Source organism: Contarinia nasturtii, unplaced genomic scaffold (assembly GCF_009176525.2).
Source record: "Contarinia nasturtii isolate CC-2019 unplaced genomic scaffold, AAFC_CNas_1.1 Cnas_scaffold_864, whole genome shotgun sequence".
Classification (NCBI taxonomy): domain Eukaryota; kingdom Metazoa; phylum Arthropoda; class Insecta; order Diptera; family Cecidomyiidae; genus Contarinia; species Contarinia nasturtii.
The window spans coordinates 1,351,368-1,368,588 of record NW_022198211.1 but is presented as its reverse complement, the minus strand read 5'-3'; the positions used below and the strand labels follow the sequence as shown (position 1 = coordinate 1,368,588).

Sequence of the window (17,221 nt, the reverse complement as noted above, 5' to 3'; positions counted from 1 at the left end):
GAACCAATGAGAATGCGACACATTTGACATTTAACAACTGTTTTTGACAGTTCGCATTCAGCACCAAGGCTTGTGATACGGCAATTTGAAATTAACGTTCATTGTAATAGTTTGAAGAAGAAAAATTGAGAAAATACAATCAAATTAATAAATCGCAAAAAAAAAATATATTTAAATGACTGTGAAGCAATTTCAGATTATTTATTTCAATTCCAAGTAAAGACTGTAGAAGGAAAAAAATTTAGTGTTATTTATTCCATTACAATGAATAATTTCAACGACATTTCAGTTCATTATGTGAAAAATGCAGTTCGTGAACAGCCGTCAGTCAACGTTCGAATGTGAAATATTTCAAATCAATCCCCATTGACAAAAAAGTTATTAACGAATATTATCAAAACATTTAAAACATTTTTATTCGAAAACATTATATTTAAATCGAAAACTCATGATATATAAATTAATAAAAAAAAATTTTTGTAAAAAAAACAAACGATTGTAGAAATCATTGTGTATACACTCATATACAAGCATGTGTTTATAAATATAAAAAAAAAAATTAGCAAATCGGAAAAACTAAAACATTTTAAAGAATAAAAATTTAAACAGAAAAATGACCGAATCAGATTCAAAAAGTGAAATTAGTTTGGATGGTGATACCATCATTTCAAAAATTGAAAAACTGACGACATCACATAGTCCACGGGTAAGGTTACATACAATCATACATTTCAAGATTTGGCGCATCAACTAAATCAACCGGTCGTTCTCTTTTCGTTATTTATGATTTAGTTGCCATCGATAAAAGATTTTTCAATTATTAAAATCATCAGTCGTGGTGCATTCGGACAAGTGTTTCTCGGCTACAAAAATACCGATGAAAGTAAACTTTTTGCAATAAAGGTAAGTGACGCAAACATTCATCCGTCACGTTTAAGTGACAATAATATTTTTTTATGTATTTTTATTTGGTATTCAACTGTTTTTCTCGTTGAAGGTGATGCGAAAATCGGAAATGATAAACAAAAATATGATTTCACAAGTGATTACAGAACGAAATGTTCTGGCATTGTCGACCAGCGAATATTGTGTTCGGCTCTTCTATTCGCTTCAGACACATATATATGTATTTTTGGTGAGAATCATAATATCGCTTAATTCTAAATGTTTAAATGTACATTGTTTTTTTTTTTGTATCTAAAGGTTATGGAATACATGATTGGTGGTGATTTAAAATCATTGATAGCCGCATATGGATACTTTTGTGAATCGGCAGCTCAATTCTACTGTGCCGAAATCACCATGGCATTGGAATATTTGCATAAACACGGTATAATTCATCGAGATATAAAACCGGATAATATGTTACTATCAGCAAATGGCCATGTAAAATTGACTGATTTTGGCCTGAGCAAAATTGAAATTAGCAGAGGTAAACATGGAATATAAATGATATACTCGTATTTATTTTGAATGACACATTCATGTTGAAAAAAATTGCCAATTTTTTGTACTTTTAGATCTGGAGCTATCAGATTTTATTACAACATCACCTTGTTTAACAACACGAACACCTGGTCAATTGCTATCGTTAACGTCTCACTTAACATTTGGTTCAGGCGAACCCAAATCTTCTAAGCCGCACAACTTGATGAATATCATGAATCGACAAAGTACGCATACATTCAAAAAACAATAATGTCTATTTTGGCATTTTTTATATATTTTATTCTCTTTCAACAATCTCCATAGGATTCAACGATGATTTAGATTCAAGTATTCAAAAGAACAATGACAGTCATGTGTCAGGTATTTCACCATTCTTCTCATCCGAAGACATAAATATGTCGATAACTGCACCACAACCAAACGAAAGTGTGAGTACAAAGATCAAAGTAGTTACACATTATTTTTACCTGGTGTGCCATTAGTGTATGATTTATTTTTCTTTAAATGTACAGAAAGGCTCTGCATCTTCATATTATACGTGCAATTCCAGTATTGGCAACCGCACATCGATGAAATGTGATTGTAGTCACCTGAGTGCAAATGTTAGCTTCAAAAACATGATAAAAGAGAGAAAATGCGAAAATTGCAAGGTAATCATTTCAATGAGACAGAGAGGATGCAAGTTGTAGATTTTGTGTCTTCGAATGATTTTCTATTATATTGAATACTAAAGGAAATTTCCTACCGTCCAAAATTCATTTACAGAGCAAAGATGGCAATGGCACAAACAATGACTCTCTAAAATATCCACTAATGAAGATGCGATTTCCACGGCATTTAAAAGAGAACGAAGACTCCGGCATATCATCAATCCGATCAAATATTCAATGTGAATTGTCGGCAATTGAGAAATGTGAAAATTCATCTCATAATCCAATTAAAGAAGACTCCAATTCATCCTCCAATTTATCAAAAAGGTACATAAAAATATACAAAATATTGTAAAACGTAATCATAACATTTATCGAATGTCAAGTCATTGCAAACTCTTAACCCATTCTAGTTCTAACAATTCAAATCTTAGCAACGATACTAACAATTCAAAATCCACGGAATCACCATTGAACAAATCCATACATAAATCGTTCTTCAAAAGACCGTGTTTTGATTCGTAAGCTCCTCACCGTGTGTGTTATATTTAATCTGAATTTCTTTATTCATCTATTATTTCGTTTATATTTAGCGGGGCCAAGCGATCACGCAATATGCTGAGCGTGCCAGATGATGGATGCTCACATAGTACGGGACTAACACAAGAAATTGATATTATGGATATCGGAAGCAGTACACCAAAACGTAAAAAATCCAAATCTCCACTCAAAGGTGTTCTTAAAATAAGGTTAGGCCAATTGAATATTTGATAGAAACATTTTCTCGTTTTCACACTTTGTGTTTAAAATTTGCGTTGCCAATCAATTTATTTACAGACCACTATCAGACGATGAACCACCACCAGTTAGTGAACATCCAAATAGCGCACATGTGATTTTCTCAACGCCAGTGTCATCGCTTAAAACGCAAAAACCCAGAAATTCAGTTCTTCGACTGAAAAGTACGCGGTTCCAATTACCCGCAAGTGCAGAAAAATCACAAAACAAAAACCATAGCTCGATCATAAATGTAAGCCATTCACTTGGATTTTTTTTTTAAATTTGATTTATTGAAGAAACTCTGTTTTCGCCACAGGAACCAGTAATGTCACCAATAAATTCAGCTCAAATAGTCGACGACACACCCAAAATAAAGCACACACCGTTTCGTACACCAAAATCAGTACGACGAAATCAAGCTGCATCGAACGAACGTATTTTGGGAACTCCAGATTACCTAAGCCCTGAACTTCTCCTATCGTATGTACTTCTCTACTTGATATTTTGAACGCAGAGATTTTACATTTAACGATTTATTTTTGATTTCATTTCAGGCAAAAGCATGGTGTCGCTGTTGATTGGTGGTCACTTGGTGTTTGTCTCTTCGAATTTATGACGGGAATTCCACCGTTCAATGATGAAACGCCACAGCAAGTGTTCGAAAACATTTTAAACAGAAGTAATTGGATTGTTTATGACATACAAACAACTTGAAGGGTATTTAATGATTTTTTTTTCTTCTTTGCAACAGACATACAATGGGATCAAGCAGATGAACCATTGACAGCTGAAGCAATCGATGCCGTTGAACAGTTTCTGACAATGGATCCAAACAAACGACCGTCGTCAAAAGAAGTTCAACAAATGATGTTTTTCAAATCAATCGATTGGAATAATCTACCAAATATAGAACCACCGTTTGTGCCACAACCAGAGAATCCAACTGATACTGGATATTTTGAACCTAGAAACATCATGCAACATCTTAAACTGTCCAATATTGATATCGGTGAATTTGTTAGAGACTAGACTAGATGCTTCAGTTCAAATTCAATGTGAACATTTTAATATTTATTTGTACCATATAAGCAAACAAGCAAGTGATATCTATGTGAAAATTCTTTTCTAATCAATAAAATATTTAGACAAATAGCAGTTCAGTTTTTTTATTTAAACACATTTTTTGACTGAAAAAAGTATATATTCTTTAAATAAGTAAATCTCCGCTCGTTTTAACAAATTAACAGTGACAGTTTGGCTTTATCTTTTATTGAAAATTAAATAGCAAACATTGAAATGATTTTAGAGTTTAAAAACTTTACGTAATTTCTATTTGATTTTCTATTCCCAATTTGGTAATAACACCAGTATTTGCATCCATACAGATTTGTTCCCCGTCACAAATTATATTAGTGGCATTTGTTGCTCCCACAATACAGGGCAGCCCATATTCTCTCGCTACTACCGCTCCATGGCTAATTAAACCACCAAGTTCGGTAACGACACCGCTTAAGATCGGGAAATAGGGACTCCATGCAATATCAGTACAATATGTAATCAAAATATCTCCAGCTTTAATCTTTGAAACTTCAGCAAATGTTTTTACAACACAAGCCCTACCCGTTATTTTTCCTTCACATACTGGTGTTCCATTAACTTTTTCACAATTTGAATAAATTGTATCTTGATCATTGTTCTTTGGTTTCATACAACCCCATTGAAATTCGTCGAAACGTAATTTTTTCCATTCGGGAAACAAACGACGACGACGAGTTGCCTTTATTATTAAATCACTTCGTTTGCGATCTTCAAGAATTGTGCCAATTTCTTGATGTGTTAAATAAAATATCAAATCCATGTCGGGCAATAATCCTTGTTCTTGCATTTTTTCGGCCAAATAACAATAAGCCTTGCGCAGCTCATGTATGTAAGCGACAAGTTGACTCTTAGTCTTTTCCCTCAATTCGACGAAATCTTGGCAACGTGGCAAGAAGAAACGAATCGTTCGCCTGCAATTAAAAAAAAAACAACATATTTTTATATAAATCAAAAAGAGTGAATCAATATTTTATATGTGTTTACAATGTTGATGATTTAGACGGTGTTTTTAATTCGGCCAAAATTTCTTCATTTGTTCGTTTTTCGGTACATTTTCTCTGGGATCCTTTCATGTTTCGGTTTCGAATCGTTTTTTGCAGCATTTCAATCACCAATGACGGATTCATTCCCCACGTCTCATATCCAAAATCAAACTATTTTCAAATGTTTAAAGCAATATTTCCTTTTGATTCAATCACAAACATAAATTTACAGAAAAATAATCTTACCTCTTGAAAACCGCGATGTGCATGACGTTCTATGAACAATTCAAATAGCGTATATGCCGTAATACAATTTTCGGTAAGCCAGGCAATGCCTTTATCTGAGTTGATGTCGCAAAATTCCATCGCCTTAGAACTGTTACACCGTAAAAGTGTTGATGCCATTTCTTCTAATAAAACTGGAATTTCGGCCGATTCAGCGTTTTTACATGAACTCAATAACAAAGTCACGTCTTGTAAATATTCATTGGTAATTTCTTTTTTTCCTTCGGCCAATGCCGAAAATATGATAATTTGATAAACAGTCCCAATCATCGTAGTTGCTCCATGTACGCTTTGCACGTACGCAAAGTCCTTGCCAATTTTCAGTGTAATATCTTCATAAAGTTCTTTAAGCGATTGAAATACACGTAAATTACGTCGATTATATGTTCCAATGAATTTTTCCATGAATTGATTAAGTTGTTCAACTCGTGGTTTTCCGTTCCAACCCACTTTTAAAACCGCCCACATATTCCATAGTTCGGTTAATTTGTTGGCATATCCATAGCGATGCGCGCCTATTTTATGAATTTCATCTGTGATAAATTCATGACCCATAATTGCTATGCCATGAACACGGTTTTCCATTGTTATTTCACGCTTCACCATTCGCAGAAAAACACTAAACACATTGATTGCCATTCGGTTATGCGAAATGGCCATGATTTGTTCGAAAAATTTTGATTCTTTATAAACCGGAAAGTTTTTCAATAGGCCCTTTTCGAATGACGGCATCAATGCCGATATGGTTAAAGGCGATACAGTTTGTGACATGACTTCGCCGACATTCCCAAAAGAACTGAAAGAATCATATAAAAAAATGTAAAACTTGCAGAACGTTGAGATGTTTTTTATACGTAAGTTCTAGATCTTACAAGTAATCATATTCACTCATGACAGCGGTATCGAACTCATGCAATAATTCCCAAGAACTGAATGCTTTAGTCGATGTCATTGGACGGGATTGAAGTAAGTAGATTTTGTCCTAAGTTTGAAAAAAAAACATTCGTTTTTTTTAAAGCGATCTCCAATAAGTTGAACTTTTTTAAAATATAAGTTAACTTACATTGAGAATTGCCCATTCAATATCTCTGGGTGAACCATAACTTTCTTCAAGATGGATGCCAATTTCACATAACTTTAGCAAGTTCGCATCAGTTAAGCATAGCTGTTTTCGTAAAGTATCATTGACTTCGGAACTATTGACGTTATCTAAAAATCAATGATTGTTTCAAATGTTGTTATGCATGTTGTTATGGTCTTTTACTTACCCATGGACATATGAACAAATTGTTGTTTTCCACCCAATTTTTTTTCTACAATCTTCAAGTTGTTATTTTTATAAGAACGTTGAACAATAAACATATCTGGATCAATCAAACCCGAAACCACCGACTGCAAAAAATCTGTTTGTTTTACACGTTCAACAGGGAAAATGACTAATTAACACTCACTTCACCCAAGCCATAATTAGCAGTGATTAATAGTTTGCTTGGATCATTTGAGACAGGATGCTGCGTAAACAAAACGCCGGCACAATCTGCTGCTACCATTGTCTGTATCACCACTGACCTAATTCGTTTAATTATTATAAAAAGAATGAGATTCATATATTCAATAGTTTCCCGCGTACAAAAAAAGTGACTGACTATTGACTGTAAAAACAAGCAACCTTAGTTAAATTTAGTTAACTTCAATCAATTAAAGCAAGCTATGGTTAACTGCAACAGCTAACTATAGTTGACAATAATCATAGTCACCCGATAGTCAAAACGTCCCAAAATAATCGCCTGACTGACTGAGTAACTATAGTCGATTGTTTTCTATACAAAATTTTAAAATTCATAAATATAGCTAACTATAGTCACTTACAGTCAATAGTAACTTAGTCACTTTTTTTCCACTCGGGTTGGTAAAGATAGAAGAAATTTTTAATATTGTACTGACATTTTTGTATTAATCGGCTGAATATTTTGAATCCGGTAGGTCACACTTTGTACAGTAAACAAGGAAGCCCAACACTTTTGGATGGCGCATAAAATTTGATCGATTTTTTGAATACCGAGAAAAGTTTCATTTTGACCGGCTGATGATGATTCCATTGAATCTTCGCCGATTGCAGACGATCTAACGGCCACTTTTAATGACGAGCCAGTATTATTCTTAAGAATTAAATAAGCTCTTTTGATTTCATCTGCTATTTCCTCTACAATTGGTGTATCCGTGAAAAGTTTTGACACCACCTCGCAAGCACTTTCTAAATTTCCATTGTTTCGCTTGTATGCAATATTTTCAATGTTGGAAATCGCTTCATAGACTCGACGATTGGATTTTAGTTGAATATCAAATGCATCGGTGGTCAATATAAAACCCTGTGGTACCACAAAATTATGTTTTTGATGGCGTTCATTGTTCGATAATTGAGTAAGGTAAGCCAAAGAAGATGCTTTTCCGCCGCAAAGTTGTTCACACTGTGCATCGGGTTCATTGAAAAATAAGGTTACTGTATCCAATTTCCGGACATTTCGCAATTTCAATATGTCTCGCTTTGGTTCGACAATTCGATTCCAAGTCGAATTTTTTGAGGACGATATCACGAATCCGTACCCACATTCATTATTTATATCTAAAGTCGTTAAAAATTGATATACAATAGATTCATTTGAGCCGAATAAAAATGATAAAAATATTGACCTATTGTAAATGGTGTTTTAGTTGTTAAATATCCAGCATTGTGAATTGTTTGACTTGAATTGGGTGCAATACGAACAATTGATTTGAACGTTTTGTTGGTTGCTACAAAGATTAGAGTTCAAAAGATAACAAACAATTTTATGTTATTTATTTCTATTTGCAAGCATTGTTCTGATTTCACCTTTGATATTGAAATGTATTTCTTTGGGTGACTTCGTTGCAACAAAATCAGACGCATTCAGATTAACATCATTGATACGATGTACATTCATACTTGGCATTCGCACACAACCCGAGTAAACTCTGAAATTCAAAGTAATGTATTGTTTATTGACATGTTTTTAAAATTTTCCAACTTAATTCTGATACGGTTTTTACTTGTTTTCGTTTTCAATGTCTCGTGCTGATAGCGATAAAACAAGGCCATCTTTGCACGAAGCCACCAGAGACCATGTACTTTGTGAATGATTCGTAGTTTTCTCGTCTATCTGACGACTTGTTCGAACTCCAGGTAGATTTAATTCAAATTTTTCTGTTGAGTCTCCATTTTCTATGGTTACTTGTCCAAATAATGAACCAAATTGGTCAAATCCTTTATCGGATATCAATCTAAAAATATTTGTTCGAGAAATAATGAAATTGCAGAAAATGTTTCAATATTTCATAAGAAATGTAACGCACAATTCATTTAAATGATACTCTAATTGTTCAACATGACCAAATGCACGAGTTAAAAGTTTTGGGCTCCAGTTGTTTGGCCAACTCAATGGGTCCGATGCTGCAGTCCAACTACGAATAAATTAGTGAACATTTTTTTGAACAATAGTATGCAGAAAAATAAGCATTAATTTCGGTTAAATCACGTACAAAAATGAAAATGAAACATGTTGTAGTTCATTTGTGTCATTTTGTGTGCCAGATTTTTTGAAATCAATCAAACCGTTAAAGGTAATTCTCCACTTATAATACGGTAAAATTCGTTGTATCGTTACACCCCTGGACGAGAAACTCTGATGATAATTTGTAATTGCGTTCGGTAATTGTTCTAATCAAAATAGAAAAAAAAAATCAAACAAAAACTGATCAATTCAAATATACTACTATCCGTTTATTTTGTACCTGGTATTGTCAAATACGTGCCGTCCTTGAGTCTCAATATAAAATTAATATTCTGAAAATCGTCATTATTTTTAAATTCAACGAAAATTGCCTCCCCGCTTTGATTACAACCAAAAAACTGCAAAAAATGTAACGATTTTTAGTGGTCGCCTAGAAACCAGCGAGCATTGGAATTTACCTTAAAGTATTTGTTGTCCAATCTCTCTTCATTGTAAACATCATTAGTCGTATTTTGATGCTTCCACTGACTAATTTTCCGCATAATCCAACATTCGATAAGTTTATTTTCTGTATGTTTAAATGAAAATCATATGAAACGGACAGTTCTGACGACAAAATTAATGATTTGTTAAACACTTGATATCACGCGAAGTTAATAATATAAGTGACTTCGCTTTGAATGTGTGGGAACTATGATTATTAGCTAATATGCTGCATAGTGAAGGATATCAACAATTCCAATTTAGAGTTATACATTATAAACCATTGTTTCTTAAATAAACAGACATATTGACGTATCTAAAACAATAAGTCCTTCTAGAGTGGAGTTCAATGGTAGATAACTTTTCAAAAAAACTCCCAAAGATTACATTCTTTCCAACTACAGCACTGAGAAAAGGTACAACTTACGTATGGCGAGAAATCACTGGAACTAAAGAAAACTGATTGAACTACTAACCGATTCTTGATCCACTGTTTGTTGTCATCGGTTTGGAAGCCATTTTCAGAATTCGCCATAAAAAAAATCCACAGAACAAACTGGCCGCAAAAATAATTGGATGTAAATCGTCGATTGCCATGTTATTAATGATGTGATTGACTGAATCTTCTGAATCTTGACTATAATAAATAGATGATATAGCTATCTTATCGACAATTATCAGTCAATTGAATACAAATTCAGTTATTATTGCCGTTTTCAAACTGTTCAAAATACACAATTCACTTTTATCAATTTGTTCTTCTAGAAATGATCGGAAAAATATTTCAAGTATTTTTATATTACTATATCATTTCATGTGCAAAGAATTGACTAAATGGAATTTTCACTTATCATTGACAAATAATTCAGTGAGCACCATGTGAAATTTTTGAATAATCATACAGCAATCTGATGTCAATGATATCGAGAATCACATTAACTGAATCGAAAAATGCAAATCCTGCATCAAAAATAAGTAGTTAAACTTTTTCTTAACAGCAGCCTTCATTCAATATTCACATTATAATTTATTTCACTGATATAAAGAATATTACGACCAACTCTCTGTGTTTCATATCACTTCGTTTATATCTGAAACTGTGTTCTAAAATAGACAAAAAAAAAACAGTACAGAATCAAACAAAACAAATAACTACATACAAACGCTCAAACGTTCAACATATATATGTTGCTATCCGAACGATCAATGTTCAACTGAGACTCTCAAGTGGCTACAAATACAGTATATATGATACATATATATATATATATATCGCATGGCGTTCAGATGTCAGCTGAACTAAAAACACGAAATGAAAATAAATGAAACAAATCAATTACGTAACTTTAATAACAATTATACACAAAACGTTTGCCTATATAAGTATGGTGTATGTGCACGCTCGCACTATATATCTGAGAGTCCGTCGCTCTTAGATAATACATAGTAATATGTGATTTAACACTTTTGATTGCAGTATGTCAGCATATTTGTTGAACATTTTTCATCATTCATCATCCTATAATTTGCATCGGATAAAATGTCACATTTACCAGAACCATTCAATGGAACGAATTAATTGTCAAGTTTTAAAAGAAAAACGAATTATATATTTTTTTTTATTTAGTGATGAAAATGTATTTTTCAATAGTCGATAGTTAAAATTTGAAGTGTGCGATATTTTGTAATTTATTTTTATTTATTTATTTTTCTTAGAATTGGCTTGATCGTGATTCTCAACAGCGTCACTTTCCGTAAATTCACCAGTACCATCATCCATTCGATTCTTGTCCACCGGATATAACCATCGTTGGTACTGTAAGTGACACACATATTAAATATTTTAAAAATACTTTAGATTATCAATTGCCTTACCAAATAAATTAAAAACACAATGTCGTCGCGGAAACAGGCAATACGATGCGATGTGGGCATTGTTATGATAAATGCAAATACGTCATCGATAAATGTATTAAACGCTTTGTACATGAATGCACGCCATGGAAGTGCGGCCACTGATTTCAATTTATAATTCACAAATAATTGCGGTAACATAAATAAGAAACCGAATGCATACACTCCATTCACTAATGAGTTCAATGTCCAGGAATACCAACTATTAAATGATCAAGGTTAAAATTAAATTATTAAAATTAAGATTACGAAATCTTTTGAATCCTTTAATTTTTGGGTAGGCGATGGTTGAATTTGATTTAATTTTAAAAAAAAGGTACCAAAATTTTACCTTTTATGTGGTTGATATAACAACGAATACGCGGCCCCTGCGATGCACAATGGATACAACAAATAACACAAATAGCGCATTCCTTCTCTGTCAATCTCCTTTGTTAGTGCCTCAGCCTTTTGAAGCGATTTATTTTCAGTGGTTGATTTCACTTTAATGCCACTCCATGACAATTCAAGTTTTAAAATTTTCTTCGATTTCCACAACTTGAAAATATACCATAAAATCAATTTCGATTCTTTAATAATGATGTGCCATTGGCAACTATTTATGTGTAACTACCTCTATAACAGTTGCAATACCCGCGGGGATTAACACTAAAAGTGATGTATGCTCATCCACTAAGTACAAAAATATTACAATTTGACTAAAAGTTCGCCACAAAGTTGTGCGTAACGATAGGCCCACGTAGCTCTTCTTCTTCCTCCAGAATGAGATGTCATTTTTAAATGATAAGAAATCGAAGAGAAGCTGTAAAATGTAAAACATTTATAAATTTTAAAAAAAGTAATCAAAATATTCAACTATCAGTCAAAATCAGTGGTCGTAAAATAGCCAGATTATTATTATACTGGTCTTAACTAGTAAGCGGGACATTTTGCAAACGATTGAATAAAAAAACTTACATGAACGCTACCAATGAACATAGTACCACATAATAAATACAAGTTTGCTTCAGAGAAAATGCCTTTGACTTCGTCGATATCTTTGATTGTAAATCCAAATTGCTTCAGAGCTCTGAGTGCGTGTTCTACATGCAAAATTAGTCGAAGTTTGCCAATACTAATCGGTGTATATGTGAACGTCAATGGAAGATTCGTTGTATTTGAACTCATTTCAATTAAATCGATCAATCGTGTTTTAAGAAAATCATTCTGAACGATGGGAAGAATATCTTTATCTTTCGTGATTCTACAAATAAACATATTTTTGTGCCATTACCCATATAACTCATTTGCGGAGTAATTTTATCGATGACGGGACTATGCGGAGTTCAGCGGAGATAGCATGCAAATGCTGTGTGTACGAGTACAACAGCGTTCTTTGCTGTTCATAGATTTATTTTGTCCAATCGTACATCTTAGTAGCCGTACACACAGCTAAGTTACTAATCATCTGCGTAAGAATGATACACATAGAAGTGCTGTTACCCTCGTACACACAGAGTTCGTATGTCATCTCCGCCAAACTCCACACAGTCCCGCCACCGTCAAAATTACTCCGCAAATGAATTATATGGGTATAAAATGCATAGGATAACATTTTGTGAATTAAATTAATGGCCGCGATTAAAATAAAATCAACGTACCTTATCAAAGGTCCCATTTCCGGTGGTATGTCTTGATTTGAAACAGAAAAATGATCAGTTAATAATGTAACATAAATTTTTGGTTTCCAATGCGATACTGTTTTTCGATTTTGGGACGCTATAGGCTCTTTCTGTCAAACAAAGAAATGATTTGATTATTTTCTGTGGAAATTTCAATCGAAATAGAATCTACGCACCTCATTTTCATTAAGCAAATTAAATGTTGCCGGCCGTGGAATCATATATTCAGTCAATGCGATACGTTGGAGTATGGTTAGTCCTTCCCGTTTTAAGTGTCGCCATTCGAATTGCACGCCAATATCATTTACCAACACCAAATGTAAATACATTGTACCATTTCTATATGTTTTTCTTGGAATGTCTACCAAAAAGTCACTGCATCATAAATTAAAAGAAAAAAATTAAAATCGCAACATTTTTAAGCAATTTTAAAAATAAAAAAAAACTTACCGCTTCAACTCTTTGTAATAGTCAAAATGTTCAATAGCTCCGATTTTCGTGACATCGTTTGTAAGCGGATTGCTGACTGGCGATACAAATAAATTCAATTGTAATTTCGGTAGTTTAGCTAAAATCGTTGTATAGCACGGCGTCGATGTACATTGAAGCGTTGTGAATAATTGCGATAGTGTATATACGGAATACGAAACATAAATCATAAAAATTGCACCAAGGATGACGGTGATGGACGGAAGAGGCATTTTAAATATTTAATTTCTATAATTTTCATTCACTTTAAAATTAGATTCTAAACTCATTCTTATTCTTCCAAATAAAAATGAAATATAAATGCACTAATTGTCAAGTAGCCGGTTTAATATAAAGCGAATAACTGCGGCGGCGACTACAGTAATTTTGGCGTTTGTAAAAATTTAATTTAATTTATCTATTGAACAAAATATAATATTTAAACAAATGATTTTAATTGCACAAAAGCGTTTATAGACAAAAAAACCGTAAGGTCAAAGTAAACACCTTAGACGGTCGCTAGCAAAATGCAGCTGTGACAAGTGTGTTAAATACTGATGACGAGTTACGTGTGTGTTTTGGTGTGCGGGTATGACAACTAAAGGCGTAAGAGTGAGATAATTGTATGTGTAAACAGTGTATATCCATCTCATATGCTGTGTAAACAACGATACACTGTTAATAAACAATATCATTTGTCTGTAAAATGAGACAGGTCTAAAAACATTTTTTTATTTAAAAGAAATTAGTTTCACATAAAAAAAGTTTATTGCAATAGTTTAACAAATATATTTTGTTATTTCACGAAAGCAATAGCCATTCCATCCGTTATGAACTGTCATTTCGTAATGAAACCAACTGTCAATTTGAGAGTGATAAAGAGAAGAAACGTCATCGCTTCAACATAAAACCGATCAGAATTTTTCATTTATTTATTTTCTTTGATGTTTTCATTGAAGTTTTCTTTTTCAATTTAATATTTCGGGTTAGCAAGACAATTCGGATAGTAATTTCAGTAAAATGCCCGAGCCAAACATGAAAGCATTCGATGAAAGTGATTTTAAAGCGGAAAAATGTATGTTTTGACCAAAATATTATTTATAAGTGCGATAGTTAGTTTCTATTTACTTCTAGATGTGAAAGAATTGGTGCAGGAATGTGTGGGCGGTGCAGCGCTTCAACAATGCAAATCAAAGATACAATCATATGGCGAACAAACATCTTCGTCATTGAAAAAACATGTCTATGCCAATTACATGCAGTTCATCGAGACCGCTAAGGAGATTTCACGTATAATATGCCCTCCAATATCGACACCAGTCAAATGCTAATCATATCATAATTTTTTGTTTCTTTAGATCTGGAATCCGAAATGTATCAATTATCACACTTGCTGATTGAACAACGAAACATTTTATCAACATTGCGTGAACAGTACTCAGTTGACGATACAAAAGGTGTATTATTAAATGAGCCGACAAATGGTAAAATCATAATTGAAATTCATTTCATTGCAGAAAGTGAATGAAATGAATTTTTTATTTGCAGATGCGGACAAAGATGAAATCCAAAATAAGCGAGCACTTGCTGCAATACAGGAATCCTTGATTGGTTTCACTGGAAATTTAGAAAATAAAACCTTTCTACACGAAGGTGCTCTAATCGAATTGGATGCAGAAAAATATTATCGTCCGATTTGTCGCGTTTATTTCTTCCTCTTAAATGATTTGCTTATCGTGGGAAAAGTGAAGCATGATAAGTAAATTAAAAATTTTACAATTTCACTTTTGGGCCCAGTTAATTTCTTTTGTGCTTTTCTGAAACAGGAAACTGGAATATGCTGCTCAGTATGATGCGACAAAAATAGCTGTAATCAATATAAAAGATTTAGATGGTGTGAAAAATGCAATTAATGTCATCACACCAGATGATTCGAAAATTTTCCAATGTATAAGTGTAACGACGAAGGTACATTTAAAATACATTTTCCTTTTGCAAATTTCAAATCAACTGACCACGAGATCTATTTATCCCTTTCAGAATGAATGGATCGATAAATTTGAAATGGCTCTAAAATTTAATCAAGTGAAAAAGAAGAAAGCACCCGCACCAAAGCCACCAAGCCATTCGGCCCGACCGACAGTTGTTCCAAGATCCATAACTAAAACCAGTTTGGCGAGCGAAGCAACAGTCAGTCCTACATCCACTGCTAGTGAATCTGAAATAGTCAATGTCAGATATGCTCCTGAATGGGTGCTATCAGCACACGAAGAATTTCACACTCTAATCGCTCAACGTCATTTTGAAGACGCATTGACTTTGATCACAAAATGTGAAGAATATTTTGTAAAAGATAATTCATTTCACAATGCAAGCGAAACTATGCAAAAAGTAAGAGCTTGTGAAATGCAATACAAAAATATGGTTTCATCTCTAATGCAATGCCGTTTATTCTAGATAAAACAACTCAAAAATGATCTATCGAATGTGCTACTCGATGAGTTATCAAATTGTCAAACACGAAGTTTGTATGCTGCCTTAGTATCGTCCCGAGTCAAACTCAAGCTCTTGGCAGACATGAATAAGGATCGTGAAGCATGTGGGACCATTTTAAAAGTGTGTACGGCTGCTATCAGATCATCACAACGACAGGCACGTCGAAACAACTTGGAAATTTCGCAATTGTTTTTCTGCGATTTGGCTCAAGTGGCAAGTGAATTTCTGAAAGCCTTCAAAAACAAAGGAGCCTGCATGAGCAGTAAGTGATGAAATTTTATTTGAAAATGTCAATGGCATTCAATTGAATTGGAAAAATCTTTCAGCTTTGGTCGTTTGGTGTAATTACGAGCTCCAATATTTTGCGTCACAGCTCATTAAACATTATCTCACCAAAGGTTCACAATTAGAAGCCGTGGCAAAATGTGTGGATGGAGTACGAGAACCATGCGCAAAATTATCCGAAATTGGTTTGGATTTGTTGTATCATTTGGAGGGCTTATTAACAAACACGTTGAAGGAAATACTCAAAGAGTCTCGCGAACGATTAGTTGACACAATAAATCGAACCGAAAAAGTATGGCAACCATACAATTTACAAACGAAATCAAACCTTCGAAATGTTCTAAGGGATTTAGATGCGCTGGGTATCGATATGAAATCACAAGTTACCGGCGACACATGGATCAATTTAACACAATCCACCGTTAATTTCTGCCGGCATTATCTATCAATTTGTGAAAGTTGCGCTGTTCTCGCCAAAATGGAAGCAATGCGACCACATACTCAAGAGTTATTACGTGAATTGTTTAAGGCTCAATATAACTCAAAGCCGAGCTCAAGTGTTACTGTTGACGTAAGTGAAATGTTCAATATTTTAACATATTTGCTGGTTTGAAGAAATAATTTAATAAACAATTTGAATTTTTGTATTTTAGTTGAATTTTGTATCGAAGAATAACACTTATCTGGTTGATACACTGCTACCTGTGACTATTTCCAAGTATCAAAAAATCAGCGGCAGTAAATGCGAACAATTGACCAGTCTACTGAATGAATTGAGAGGACCGCCAAAACCAAAACCAAGAAGCATCTACAAAACGGACGTTCTCTAAATATTTAGATATTTCTATTCAAAATAATAAAAATCCTTAGAAGGAAATTAACTCAATAAATCATAATTATTTAATAAAAATGGCAATGGCCCTTCTACAAATTACTCTTGGCTTTTTGTTTATTCAGAAATTTCACATCAAACAGATCTTTATATATTTTTCATTGAAGCAACATGTATATTCCAAATTTATGCAATACACATGCGGATCGGTGATTGGGATAACGTTGAAGAGGTCTTCGTCCGGGGATGAACATAAGTCCCATCATGACTCGACATCGTGGTCTAGCACTGCCAATAATATAATCAT

At 33.4% G+C, this 17,221-nt stretch overlaps 4 protein-coding genes across 4 annotated transcripts; 2 read left to right on the top strand and 2 right to left on the bottom strand.

The window, feature by feature from the left end:
- Positions 1–182: 182 nt before the first annotated feature.
- Positions 183–4,011, top strand: LOC116342497 (serine/threonine-protein kinase greatwall). The gene is made up of 14 exons (XM_031770145.1): positions 183–706; positions 793–903; positions 998–1,135; positions 1,204–1,432; positions 1,521–1,673; positions 1,753–1,877; positions 1,962–2,099; positions 2,215–2,426; positions 2,513–2,620; positions 2,693–2,848; positions 2,937–3,129; positions 3,196–3,359; positions 3,434–3,558; positions 3,631–4,011. The coding sequence occupies exons 1-14, from the start codon at positions 614–616 to the stop codon at positions 3,906–3,908; spliced, it is 2,223 nt and encodes a 740-aa protein (XP_031626005.1). The 5' UTR covers positions 183–613; the 3' UTR covers positions 3,909–4,011.
- Positions 4,012–4,132: 121 nt separating this feature from the next.
- On the bottom strand, positions 4,133–10,361 carry LOC116342496. The gene is made up of 16 exons (XM_031770144.1): positions 9,735–10,361; positions 9,234–9,343; positions 9,056–9,173; positions 8,804–8,981; positions 8,618–8,725; positions 8,315–8,545; positions 8,118–8,239; positions 7,937–8,038; positions 7,190–7,868; positions 6,697–6,814; positions 6,514–6,637; positions 6,309–6,454; positions 6,118–6,227; positions 5,207–6,041; positions 4,962–5,131; positions 4,133–4,888 (listed from the first exon to the last, which is right to left on the bottom strand). Exons 1-16 carry the CDS (start codon positions 9,853–9,855, stop codon positions 4,198–4,200), a joined length of 3,963 nt encoding a protein of 1,320 aa, XP_031626004.1. The 5' UTR covers positions 9,856–10,361; the 3' UTR covers positions 4,133–4,197.
- Positions 10,362–10,878: 517 nt separating this feature from the next.
- Positions 10,879–13,850, bottom strand: LOC116342632 (cleft lip and palate transmembrane protein 1-like protein). The gene is made up of 8 exons (XM_031770319.1): positions 13,284–13,850; positions 13,010–13,208; positions 12,813–12,943; positions 12,130–12,415; positions 11,786–11,974; positions 11,504–11,709; positions 11,134–11,374; positions 10,879–11,074 (listed from the first exon to the last, which is right to left on the bottom strand). The coding sequence occupies exons 1-8, from the start codon at positions 13,532–13,534 to the stop codon at positions 10,958–10,960; spliced, it is 1,620 nt and encodes a 539-aa protein (XP_031626179.1). The 5' UTR covers positions 13,535–13,850; the 3' UTR covers positions 10,879–10,957.
- A 151-nt stretch (positions 13,851–14,001) lies between these two features.
- LOC116342631 (exocyst complex component 8-like) lies at positions 14,002–17,016 on the top strand. The gene is made up of 9 exons (XM_031770318.1): positions 14,002–14,376; positions 14,436–14,591; positions 14,660–14,785; positions 14,850–15,060; positions 15,128–15,269; positions 15,342–15,692; positions 15,759–16,059; positions 16,124–16,653; positions 16,736–17,016. Exons 1-9 carry the CDS (start codon positions 14,322–14,324, stop codon positions 16,910–16,912), a joined length of 2,049 nt encoding a protein of 682 aa, XP_031626178.1. The 5' UTR covers positions 14,002–14,321; the 3' UTR covers positions 16,913–17,016.
- The last annotated feature ends 205 nt before the right edge of the window (positions 17,017–17,221 follow it).

What these genes read in the sequence shown, in the direction of transcription:
- LOC116342497 (XM_031770145.1), top strand. Translation starts at nt 614, where the DNA reads ATGACCGAATCAGATTCAAAAAGTGAAATTAGTTTGGATGGTGATACC. An exon ending in GAAAATGCGAAAATTGCAAG is followed by an intron (nt 2,100 to 2,214) that starts GTAATCATTTCA and finishes ATTCATTTACAG; the next exon opens with AGCAAAGATGGCAATGGCAC. An exon ending in AGCCCTGAACTTCTCCTATC is followed by an intron (nt 3,360 to 3,433) that starts GTATGTACTTCT and finishes ATTTCATTTCAG; the next exon opens with GCAAAAGCATGGTGTCGCTG.
- LOC116342631 (XM_031770318.1), top strand. Translation starts at nt 14,322, where the DNA reads ATGCCCGAGCCAAACATGAAAGCATTCGATGAAAGTGATTTTAAAGCG. An exon ending in CAAAGGAGCCTGCATGAGCA is followed by an intron (nt 16,060 to 16,123) that starts GTAAGTGATGAA and finishes AAAATCTTTCAG; the next exon opens with CTTTGGTCGTTTGGTGTAAT. An exon ending in GCTCAAGTGTTACTGTTGAC is followed by an intron (nt 16,654 to 16,735) that starts GTAAGTGAAATG and finishes TTTGTATTTTAG; the next exon opens with TTGAATTTTGTATCGAAGAA.
- LOC116342496 (XM_031770144.1), bottom strand. Translation starts at nt 9,855, where the DNA reads ATGGCAATCGACGATTTACATCCAATTATTTTTGCGGCCAGTTTGTTC. An exon ending in AAACAGTGGATCAAGAATCG is followed by an intron (nt 9,344 to 9,734) that starts GTTAGTAGTTCA and finishes TTAAACATACAG; the next exon opens with AAAATAAACTTATCGAATGT. An exon ending in ATTTGTTCATATGTCCATGG is followed by an intron (nt 6,455 to 6,513) that starts GTAAGTAAAAGA and finishes ATTGATTTTTAG; the next exon opens with ATAACGTCAATAGTTCCGAA.
- LOC116342632 (XM_031770319.1), bottom strand. Translation starts at nt 13,534, where the DNA reads ATGCCTCTTCCGTCCATCACCGTCATCCTTGGTGCAATTTTTATGATT. An exon ending in GTATTGCAACTGTTATAGAG is followed by an intron (nt 11,710 to 11,785) that starts GTAGTTACACAT and finishes TATATTTTCAAG; the next exon opens with TTGTGGAAATCGAAGAAAAT. An exon ending in TTGTGTTTTTAATTTATTTG is followed by an intron (nt 11,075 to 11,133) that starts GTAAGGCAATTG and finishes TGTCACTTACAG; the next exon opens with TACCAACGATGGTTATATCC.